At 49.8% G+C, this 10,490-nt stretch overlaps 4 protein-coding genes across 4 annotated transcripts; 3 read left to right on the top strand and 1 right to left on the bottom strand.

The window, feature by feature from the left end:
* Positions 1 to 24: 24 nt before the first annotated feature.
* Positions 25 to 498, top strand: BKA55DRAFT_519820 (uncharacterized protein; the record flags this gene model as incomplete). The annotated part of the gene is made up of 1 exon (XM_046188367.1): positions 25 to 498. A coding segment is annotated over one exon (474 nt), but the record flags the coding sequence as incomplete, so codon positions are not given.
* A 567-nt stretch (positions 499 to 1,065) lies between these two features.
* Positions 1,066 to 3,575, top strand: BKA55DRAFT_577427 (uncharacterized protein). The gene is made up of 3 exons (XM_046193614.1): positions 1,066 to 1,874; positions 1,933 to 2,219; positions 2,273 to 3,575. The coding sequence occupies exons 1-3, from the start codon at positions 1,313 to 1,315 to the stop codon at positions 3,557 to 3,559; spliced, it is 2,136 nt and encodes a 711-aa protein (XP_046046174.1). The 5' UTR covers positions 1,066 to 1,312; the 3' UTR covers positions 3,560 to 3,575.
* Positions 3,576 to 4,665: 1,090 nt separating this feature from the next.
* Positions 4,666 to 5,767, top strand: BKA55DRAFT_119558 (uncharacterized protein). The gene has a single exon (XM_046184775.1). It carries the CDS (start codon positions 5,074 to 5,076, stop codon positions 5,308 to 5,310), a length of 237 nt encoding a protein of 78 aa, XP_046046173.1. The 5' UTR covers positions 4,666 to 5,073; the 3' UTR covers positions 5,311 to 5,767.
* Positions 5,768 to 7,304: 1,537 nt separating this feature from the next.
* BKA55DRAFT_693919 (uncharacterized protein) lies at positions 7,305 to 9,962 on the bottom strand (the record flags this gene model as incomplete). The annotated part of the gene is made up of 4 exons (XM_046199972.1): positions 7,305 to 8,799; positions 8,870 to 9,372; positions 9,458 to 9,668; positions 9,730 to 9,962. 4 exons carry the CDS (start codon positions 9,960 to 9,962, stop codon positions 7,305 to 7,307), a joined length of 2,442 nt encoding a protein of 813 aa, XP_046046172.1.
* Between the last annotated feature and the right edge of the window lie 528 nt (positions 9,963 to 10,490).

Raw genomic sequence — 10,490 nt, 5'->3', positions numbered from 1 at the left:
AGCGGAAGAATCGTAGGCTAATCCAAAAACTTATTAGAGCGGCTGCAAACGGCGAAGCAACCGATGATATTGCCGGCGACGCAGCCCGTGGCGAGGCAACTAGCGGTGCAGCAACAACCAACCATTCAGCAACAGTTGATTCCTTATGAGAATACAACCTCGGAAATTTCCATGGCAGAAGACTGGGGTGCTGTAATCTCAACTCCCACATTGGGCCTCATCCGTCCGCTGGCCCAAACTTCAGAAATGACGGTTTTAGAATTTATTGAAGATGATTTGAATGGGGGTAGTTGGAAAGAACATAAATGCCATCGAGAATCGATTTCAGAATTCATCCAACATCTGAAGGGCCATTTCAAGCGGGATGTGGAGTTCTACCATCAGCATGAGCCCCGAACAATCGCTGAGCACGAACTGCCCCGACACGATGCGATATGTATCGCTCCGAAGAACGTCATGTTTGAAGAGAGACATTTCCCAGCGGAAGAACAGTTGTGAAGCGTTTGACTACGGACCAGCGTATCATTTATTTACCTAATCTGACAAGATTCAAGAAAGTTGTGCTTCAATCCCAGCAAAATTGATGTTCTGGCCCTTGATGAAAGAGACATTGTAACTGTGAGCCCTTTCAAGGAGCCCAATGTCCAAGCAACTAGTGTAAAACCCAGCCTTACCATATGCGATATTGGAGCTTGGTAGAGCGCCCAATGATTCACCCTAAGTATGCGGCACTGCACGAGTCTACCGAAAATGACTACTAAATCCGGATTATCAAGAGCGGCGGTTCTTACATGCGTTGGCCATTCCCTCTTGGCATGGGCTATATAACCAAGCCAATTCTTGAGCTTTGCCAAATTCAGTAAGAATGTAGCCCATAATCGGAAACACGCTCATAAGCCTTTTGATTTGAACCCTTCGCGGCGCGAGGGAAGCTGTGCACATTTCTAATTCAGAGAGCACTGAGAAACTGACTTCAGAACCCCTGTCCTGGCTATCAAGGTTTGATTGCGAGTCTGGGTGGGCTGGGGCCGCGTCTCTAGCGCTTCCGGTCCTGACAATGCTTCCGACCTCTTCGATGCCTCTTTCCCATCACTCGTAAGCAATATGTAATGTAGTAAGGTCAGAGAACTGCTCTTAACCCCAGGGTACTGACAAGCATTCAAGGAACGTTAAGTGACTTCTTCATAAGACCGTCTCGGGGGCGACAGCTTCCCGAAGCCTATCGGGGCCGAAACTGGATCCTGGCATTACAGTGGGCGGCACATCAGCCAGGGTGCGGGTTCTGGTCCCAGTAGTGTCACATAATGACGTAATGAGCGAGGAACAGCTGTACTACAACATTTCGGTGGAATCCCTGAGTTTAAGTATCATAAAGAGATACATCAGCCGTCAAAAACCGCTCTGGGTAACTCTTTCAATTTGTAAGAGACTTAGGGAGATTTATTCTTCTTCTTCTTCTTCTTTCCAAAAACCCAACGCAAACATCTTTCATCTTCTTGGCAAATACGACATGACTTACCAAGGCATTGTCAGAATGGCAATCAATGCTCTTGTTTTCGCACCTGATTATTCTTCCTGCAACTACAACATCGATACAACCAAAGTTAATCGTCTCAAACACATTTTTGAACTAGAAGGATGTAACCGATATGATCCACAGAATTTTATCAGGGGCAGCATCACTCGGGATGCTTTACAGAAGGCCCTGGTGCGTTCCCGCTTGACGCTGGCAAGTCTGCAGAGAGAGGGAGATCCTCCAATGCTTCACCTTCCACCAGATACCTATGTGCGATGTGATCAGGGCAGAAGCCGCGTGAAGGCACTCCTGGACACCGATCGCTCTTTCTATTGGTGGACCGTTGAACTGTATGCAGGTAAGAGCAAATCCGTTTTCTTCCTAAAGGGTAGGTAAATATTAACACCCCGAAAAAGATATTCACCAGGAAGCTCCTGGCAGAGCTAGAAATACTTCCGTTAATATTGGAGGGTACTCTGATGGACGTATATGTGCGGAGATTGTGCAGAGTCGCTTCAACACAATCGCGGAGGACGAATGGTGGGCGAAACTTTCTAAGAGCAAGGCGAGCATCCTGAGAGGTTTACTTGAACATCACTCCCTGGCTACCCCTTTCGTGGAGTTGATTCGTAGTATACCTGCTATGCGTGAAGATCTATTAATTGGCGTGTGGCACAAAATAATTGCAGCCAAATGCGATGAGGTACCTTCAGACTCTTCTCAATGTAACAATCCAACTGACTTTTTTTCCCCCAGGAGATTATCCGGTACTTTAGATTCATCCTCAATACTTGGACTGAAATCATGGGGTCGAAGTCAGCATTGCGACACATAGATACCGCCTCTGTAAGGGAATTGCAACTAAGAGTTCCGGGGTTATCGGAACAGGACTTGGAGCACGTTACTCGAGTTATAACGAGTGGGGTAGTGTTTAGAAGTCTCACCAATACGTCAGAGAGGGTAGCACTGCTGGACCGACTTAGGAGGATCAAATTTCTGATTCCTTCTATACATACTCTGCAGAAAGATGTCAAATATCTCCGACCTTGCGCGGATGTTCTGAAGCGGCTCATCTTGGGCCAAGGACGATCTTCTTCGACAGCCCAGGCAGTTGCACTTGATGCCTTCCTACCTGGACGCCAAAGGGGAGCAGATGCTGAGTTCCTCGACAAGTTGAAACGGGTGTATCTCTTCATAATGCAAAACATAGTACAACTGACCGATGAAGCTCCTCTCCGAGGAGATAGAGCAAAGGTACAGATGCCGGGACGAGGAGGGCCCAATCCTAAATCCTGGTTTCAATTGGCAATCGAAGCTCAACGTCTTGGATTCAGCTCTGTCGAAATCACTCGTTTAGCATCGGAAGATCCGGACCGTGAATTGGCGCTTAGGACGCTTCTTTTGGCCCGGCCCGAATCGGAGTACGAATATGACAGGTCGGACCTGGATAATCTTGTGTCTTCTGCTGTGCAACTTTTCCGAGCAGCTCGAAGAAGACGACCAGATTTTGTTGAACCTAGATTCACCACTAGAGGCACTGGGGAGCTAATTGCTCGCCGATGTGGGCGTCAATACTCTGGAGCCTATGAGCACGATCGAAATTTCTTCACGATGACATATTTTTCGCTTCCAGTAGCAAGAGACGTGGATGTTACTTCGCTTTTTGTGCGTAGATCCGTCTTTCATGCATTTTTCAGGCTCGAAAAAGGAAATAAAGTCACATCAGACGCAACTGGCGTTGACCAATCGCACTCACCAGCGGTTATGGACGGTGAGAGCCCCCAGGCCAATCAGGACCGCAGCTTAAGCAAGATCAAAAATGAAGAGACGGCTCGGCAGTCAGTATGGGAAGCCTTAAGGCGACAAGACGAAGCTTTACAGCAGGGCGTAGCAAAACAATACGGAACGGATGTAGGAGGATCCTTGCAGTGTGATAGCAAGAATATAGTAGAGATCAGTAGTGACAGTTGCGAGAGCGCAAGCGAGACCGAGGACTCAGAGGTTACTCTAGAGCCGGCTCTGAAGAGAAGGAGAAGAGGATAAAGAGGCGAATTGAATATCTCCGAGTTCAAGTACCCAGAAGTAACTACAATTGTACTAGTCTATTTTTGGAACGAGAGCTTCACCCTGTCCAGTCACATATGTCCTACTTGGGAAAACAGACAGCTAGAACACACTCAAGCAAATAGCGTGATTAATATCTACATGTATGTAGCAGTTAATCCATTTAGCATCAGGGCTGGCATGAGGTGGATCGGCCAGAATTTTGGCTGACATAGATGGCTGCCGGCACAATAGGCATCAGCGGCCGAGACGGGGTAGCGTGCCGGCATATTAATGATGGCTGACCGGCCAGAGATGCTGCCGGCACAGATAGCTGCCGGCACAATAGGCATCAGCGGCCAGCACGGGGTAGCGTGCCGGCAGGGGATATATAAATGGACTGGCCTGGGGAGGTCGACCGATACGGACTTGTGCCGGCATGTAAACATGCCAACCTTATGCTATTGCTATGATGGCAGAGCCCGGCCGTCACAGCGATAGCGCAAGGTTGGCATGTTTACATGCCGGCACAAGTCCGTATCGGTCGACCTCCCCAGGCCAGTCCATTTATATATCCCCTGCCGGCACGCTACCCCGTGCTGGCCGCTGATGCCTATTGTGCCGGCAGCTATCTGTGCCGGCAGCATCTCTGGCCGGTCGGCCATCATTAATATGCCGGCCAGACCCCATATCGGCCAGTACTCGTATAGGACTTTATACATATCAGCCTGTTTCATGCCAGCCATGCCAATGATTGGCTATGATTAGCTGATCTGGGAAGCGTTTGAGACAAGTATGAAGGGTTTTGACAACAAACCCTGGTTGCCGTGTGTGCTTGTCGCGATCAGAAGGGCCGGCCTACGACTCACATCGTCAGGATGCACAAGCGATTGATCTTGATGAATGTTACCATTCAATTTGGTCTATGCGGTCACGTGCCTGAATTTCTGCCGAGGATGAATTCCACTACGCATTTGATTTCGGAGCGCGGAACTACCCTGTTCCTCGAGCGTGATCGGATGTCCTCCCCGTAATGAACTTTAGCGTGCTCCACTCTGTAAGCACCTGATTTGATGGATGCCCTTGTAGGTGTTGGTTCTTACGGTACCTTTGTTGCCTTGGGACTGATGTGGGACCTGGTAAATTAGATAGAGCACGATGATCTCCTCTGTTTGACTACGAACACACTCACCTGCAGGTTCACTATCTCAGGAGGATGTTGGTTCAACAAACTTCTAACGCAGCAGGCGAATGATCAAATTTGCTTTCTGCGTGACCTAACCGTGACGAGCAAAAATGCCGGCTGCATGTGTGTTGGTTAACCGCGTCACTCAGTAAGGTCATTATTCATGATTCGTGGGCTTACGAGATATAGAGCCGATGATTAGTATTTAACCATTCAAAAATGGGAGTAGGGAGGAATCATCGCACAACCAGCATTTCAGAAACAACTGATCAATCAACTGCCACAGAAAAATCTTCCTGCCCTCTTGTCGCTAGTTTCCTGCATCGCGATGTGTTTTTACGACCTGGTCGTCTGGAAATGCGGCTATTGGAGATGGGGCAAGTTTCGAGAGCGGTGCCACAAAGAGTATCGCACCGGTGAAACCTGTGGGAATGAGACTTGTGTTCGAGCGCCGAAATCAACAAACGACTTGCAACCTATGCAATCAAATCACAAAGAAAAACAACACGATCGAAAGGACAGCCGAAAGGATGGCAAGGCTTCGGAAATGGAATTGCTACGCTAGTGTCGCAAGATGCGAGGAAGACCTGACGGAGCTTGGAGTCCATATTCAGAGGTTGGACGAGCAACATTTCAGAGACGTGTGCGGTGAAGCCTACTTTGCGTCTCAAGTCCGGAAATACTTTTGAGCTACAGCTTAGCATTGGCCGTTCGGCTACCTGTCCACGCGCGAGCTTCCATTAATGCTGCTCATTAACATGACTAGCTATCCAAATCAAGCTCCTTTACTATCTTGTCTTTTTAAGTTATTATCGGTCAGATAGAATGCTAAGCTCAGATGCTTCCCACGCTTCAATCACTCTAATTGCGATTCGATAACGATACGCCAGGTTGAGAACGCAATAGGGTGGGGGCATCATTGCAAAGCTGTGAAAAACGCTGAAACCAAGGTCTTGCCAGAACAAGGCTTGTGGTAGGCAACCAACATCCGCAGTGGAAACGCTCGGTAGGGGTCGCCGCCAGCCCCATCAATCGGAATTCATCCAGTACCCCAACGACCGGGTCATGCATGTTATGGTCGCTAGGCCCCCATATAATTCCAGGCGAGACAAGGGACGATAATGCAAGGTTCGCTACATTAGTCAAGATTAAATTCTAAATATGAGGGGAATTTACGACGATCAGCTCTTGAATCAAGGTGATTGGATGGTGACGGGTTGTAGGTGCTGAGTGATTGGTAAGAAAAGGTCGGTTGCACGTAACGTAGGCACCAAGGGTCACAAAATGAGGAGACATTTTGAGTTAGATGCACGCACTTGTTCCCTGACAGAGTACAGGAAAATAGCCAGGGGCCATGTTAACGGCAAGTGCTATTGGGCTACGGCTACCACACCAATCCCGACAGAACGGTAAACGCTAAGCGCCTCGCCAATATCGGTGACAATGGTGATGGGACTTTTGGGTTGGTTTAAAAATGGTTTTAGAACCAACCGCAGACCCAAGGTTCCTTGGTGTGAAAGGTAATTAAATGGCGCAGTTGCCGTGTCAGCTGATATTGCGAAACGCTTGCGTCATCTAACTTGTACGCGAGATTCCGACGATATTCAGATGCTTGTAAAGATCTTCGCTTGCAATTCACTGTAGACAGTTTGGGGCCAAATGTGGGAGACATTTGTCCAGTAAGATTTGCACCCTCAAACCCGTACCGCCGTCGCGCAGAAACTCAATGATATTTATGGGCGAGATGGGCGTGGACGAGGAAATACATGAGTTATCGCGCAGATATTATCATGCATTTCATTTATGTCAGGACGTTATTTATCGCCAAGCCTCATTTCTGGCCGCGACTAAGCCACGCAATGAGATTGAAGAACAGTGGCGTGAGCACGAATTATTTACTAATGCTGCGTCGTTCATGCACCGCCAACCTTTGTAGGTATTCCGCATTTACCAAATAGGACCGACCTCATAAATGCCGAGTACAGTATAGCATTGTCGTTAACAAGAAAAATGCTATCGAAGGTCCCAGTGGTGATTTGAACTGGCTTCGTAAAGAAAGGCAGTCGCAGAAGACCAATAGCGATGTGGTAAAAAGGTTGGACATATTCTTTTTTTCGTTTCCAAAGGACGGGAGTCAAAAGATACAGATAAAGTATATGGCGCATGAGATATAGGGTAGCAGAGAAGATGCATCTAGTGCTCTAGGGTTGTTGAAACCGAGGCAGACCTTGTGCCTCCATCCGTTCTTACTCGGAAATTTCGCCAACAACGTCCGCCCGAGAATGTCGATGGTCGGGATTTCCCGAGAAGTTTGAGCAAACCTCTGGCGAATTGTCGCCATTAGGGCCCGTTCTAAACTTTAGTAAAACCCTCCTGAAGGAAATGTCGCACAAAAAGCTTGTACGAGAATATCGATGAAACTCCGCGGAAGAAATTTCGCTGCCAGAGGCACCGTGTTATGTGAACAAGCAGGGTTCAACCAGATTGAATTGAGCTACCCTAACTTTCTATCTTTCACTGTGATTGACTGTATCTATTGCTCCCAACTTGTCATGCTGGTTATTCTTTAACCATCTTCCGACGCCTGAGCTTGCGCAACCGCCTTTGCTCCACTTGGCACGATGATCGTAGCGTCACACGATGAATCGTCTGCACATGGGCCCGAAAATGGTCCATGGTATGAAATTCGAGATTTTGACCTTGGTTTTGGGTGCGACAAGTAGGGTGTGTACACACCATCTTCTCGCCACGTTGCAGTGCCCTCTCGCGCTCGATCAAGTGCTGGTCATCGAAGTGGTCGTTCCTGACGGTCGGACGGCAGTACGCAAAGGTACGTTCTCCGAGAGAGAGCCGCTCGTCACCGATGCAGTCCGGGCATTGTCCGGGTTGCATGAGGAGAGGAAACTGGTTGACACTAGGTGAAGGCTCACTGCTCGCTTCGGTAGGTTCGATTTTGATGTGCGGTTGAGCCCTGACATTTTGCTGGACGCGATGACGCTTGGCCGTCTCGCGTTTGTCGCACAGAGCCACCATGAGTTGGATTGCTTCGATCCTTCGCTCGAGAACCTGATCCTCTGTCAGGCCATCCGGCTGATGACAAAGAATATTTGCTAGCCGGTCGCGTTCTGGTATATGCACATCGATGACAGGTTCTGTGTACTCCTCCTCTTCCTCGCCCCGTGCCTGCTGCTCAATGTCCCAAGTGGGACGGTGGTAGAAATAATCCTCGCGGTATTCTTTAACGACCTGCCTTTCGCGGTACGCTCTCTTCGTGCGGATTTTGTTGGTGAGCCGTCGGATTTCTTCCTCATTCCCATGACCTTCGATGCGATAATTGCCCTGCTTCAATCGTGCACGCTGTTCCTCGAGCTCGACAATTTCCGGGTCTGGTGCCAGGTTAGCCCAGACCTCGTCGGGCACCATGTCTGCCGTAGCTCGAGGATCGCGCATAAGGCTGACGTGTGCGAACAGCCGGAACAGCTGGCTCTCCTTCTCTTCTTCTAGGAACGCGTTTTGGAGGTCGAAATTCGCAATCTCGTTGAGGTACGCACTTTGAAAAGTCATAAATCGGGGATCTTGGCGCATCATCTGGTCGCGGACGGAGTCGGGTGCGTCTCCTGTGAAGAATACAGTCAATAAAGGGAACAGTGATGGCATGGCGACAAAGTCGGCATTTAGGGGACGTGTGCTGTACAAATACGCACCATTAGCTGCGTTTCCAGCGCCTCTCCTAGCGAAGCGAGGTGTCCATTTCCTTTCATGTCCCGAGTCGAGGCTCTGCTGACCTATGTCATCTCTGAGCTTGGAGTACAGCATCGCCTCATCAGCTGAGAGTTCCGTGCCACGATATCGGCGAAAGACTGGGGTCTTTAACATAGACTTCTTCCATCGGAGCGGGATGCAGTGCTTGAAGCGCGGTGGCCGTGATCTGAATATAACGGCTGCATCTGTCAAGCTCGGAGCATCGAATGCATTGTCGTGGAGAGCGAGAGAAAGAATCGTGGAAACAGCGCAGAAGAGCAGCTTTCTTGTGGGTGTGAAGTAGAAGATGGTACTGCAGCGATTGTTAATATACAGAACGCCCGAATGCTCGCTGTTTGGGACAACAAGCACGAGAAACTTACGGCTTGGGCTTGTTGTCAGCGCCTTTATGATGAACGAACTTGATGGCCATGGCTGGCATGCATCGTCCAGTGGCCGGGTGTCGAACGATCATCATCTGGATATCCTCGTAGCACAGGGCCTTGGGACGCCCACGTCCCACGGTTTCTTGGCAGAGAAGACTGTGGAGCACTTTGGATTGTTCATCCGTAGGGCCATCCTGATCTTCACTGCTCTCCGAAGAGGACGACTGAACTGCACTCTGGCCAAAGAGTTCTTGGATGGAGCCGTCCTTTGGCTTCTGTCGCTCACCATCTACCAGCTCGGCCGGCCGCGCACCCGTATAGCACAGGAGCTGATAGCAGCCAGCGAGGTTGATGCGGTGACGTTCGCCAGGGAAGACAGATGTATCGTATCCGATATTGAACGTCAGGATGACTCGTAGGTTGTCGACATTGAGTACCGGCTTACCATCGATGTTCGGCGCTCGGTGTCCGAAGCGGGGCACGAGTACACTGCGATAATACTGGCTGCGTGTTACTAGAGCTCGAGAATATGCCTAAGCAATGCTCTGGTGCACTGTTACGGCTCCAACCCGGTTCCTCACATACCTTGTACACTTCCTTGGTGTCGTTCCGATCCATATACTGGCCATTTATCGTCGTATAAAGCTGTTGGAACTGGCGAATGTACTCGTGTCCGCTGCCCCATGATGTGATTTTGCAGCGCTCGCAGATGTAGAGGAGGAAGTCCTGCGTCGTTCCGCGGTCAAGGTTCTCGAGCGTCGCCTTCCACTCGCCAACTTTCATGTCAGCGCAGTACCTGTACGGGATGAGGTCAGTACACGGCGAAGGTTGCAAGCGGCAGGTGCTTTCTCACGTACCGTCTCCATTTATTGAAGATGCCGCTAACGTTGATCTCGGTTTGCTCAGAGTATCTGGGCTTGATGAATCGGACTTTGCCTAGCTGTGCCCTGTGCGCAGCGTGCTCTTCCACCGAGAGCGTGGGTTTCTGCTTTGCGGCTCGATTTTGTGCTTGTCGGGCATTGAAGCGTTCGAGAAAAGATGCATGGTTTTGGTGCAGACCATTTCCGGCTGTAGTCGCGCTGGTAGTCATCGGGTTGTTTGGCAGTCAACGAACGTGAGCAACTGGTGATCAAGAACAGCGCGAGAAAGGGAATGAGCGTGAGGAGAGGAAGGAGAGGGAGACAAAGGTGGTCGCTACCGCCATTTATGCCCACCAGGGTCGACACCCCAGCGGCAAGTAATGGCCTCGACGTGGTCAGCATGTGGGCAGCAGGAGACATAGAGAACACAAAGGGATGTTGAAAATAGACACCGCTGGGTCGCTGATGGAGGGTGACCGAAAGGGGGACGTATGTCTTTCTCTGTAGTGCCCCGGCACGTGCTGAGGATCTGCGCGCCAGGGGTCACGCAGGTATATAGTACATGCCCTCCCCCTCTTATCGTTCCCTGCCCCCGCACTGCTGAAGCCTCCAAAAACAGCGACACTTTCCGCCCAAAATGGAGGCACCAACAGCGCTTTCTCTGTTTAAGGAGTAAATCTAATTGCCTAGAATAGGCAGAAGAGGAAGTTAAGGAAAAGCTTCTTAGGGCTTAATAAGAGGTTAATGAGGCCATTATG

This window comes from Fusarium redolens (genome assembly GCF_020744475.1).
Source record: "Fusarium redolens strain MPI-CAGE-AT-0023 chromosome Unknown BKA55scaffold_14, whole genome shotgun sequence".
Taxonomy (NCBI): domain Eukaryota; kingdom Fungi; phylum Ascomycota; class Sordariomycetes; order Hypocreales; family Nectriaceae; genus Fusarium; species Fusarium redolens.
The sequence above is the reverse complement of the archived record's forward strand: the minus strand, read 5'-3'. Positions and strand labels throughout refer to the sequence as shown.

Excerpts from the sequence above, each read along its gene's own strand:
- BKA55DRAFT_577427 (XM_046193614.1), top strand. The coding sequence starts at position 1,313 with ATGAGCGAGGAACAGCTGTACTACAACATTTCGGTGGAATCCCTGAGT. Across the intron at positions 1,875-1,932 it reads GACCGTTGAACTGTATGCAG|ATATTCACCAGGAAGCTCCT; the intron begins GTAAGAGCAAAT and ends ACCCCGAAAAAG. Across the intron at positions 2,220-2,272 it reads TTGCAGCCAAATGCGATGAG|GAGATTATCCGGTACTTTAG; the intron begins GTACCTTCAGAC and ends TTTTTCCCCCAG.
- BKA55DRAFT_119558 (XM_046184775.1), top strand. The coding sequence starts at position 5,074 with ATGTGTTTTTACGACCTGGTCGTCTGGAAATGCGGCTATTGGAGATGG.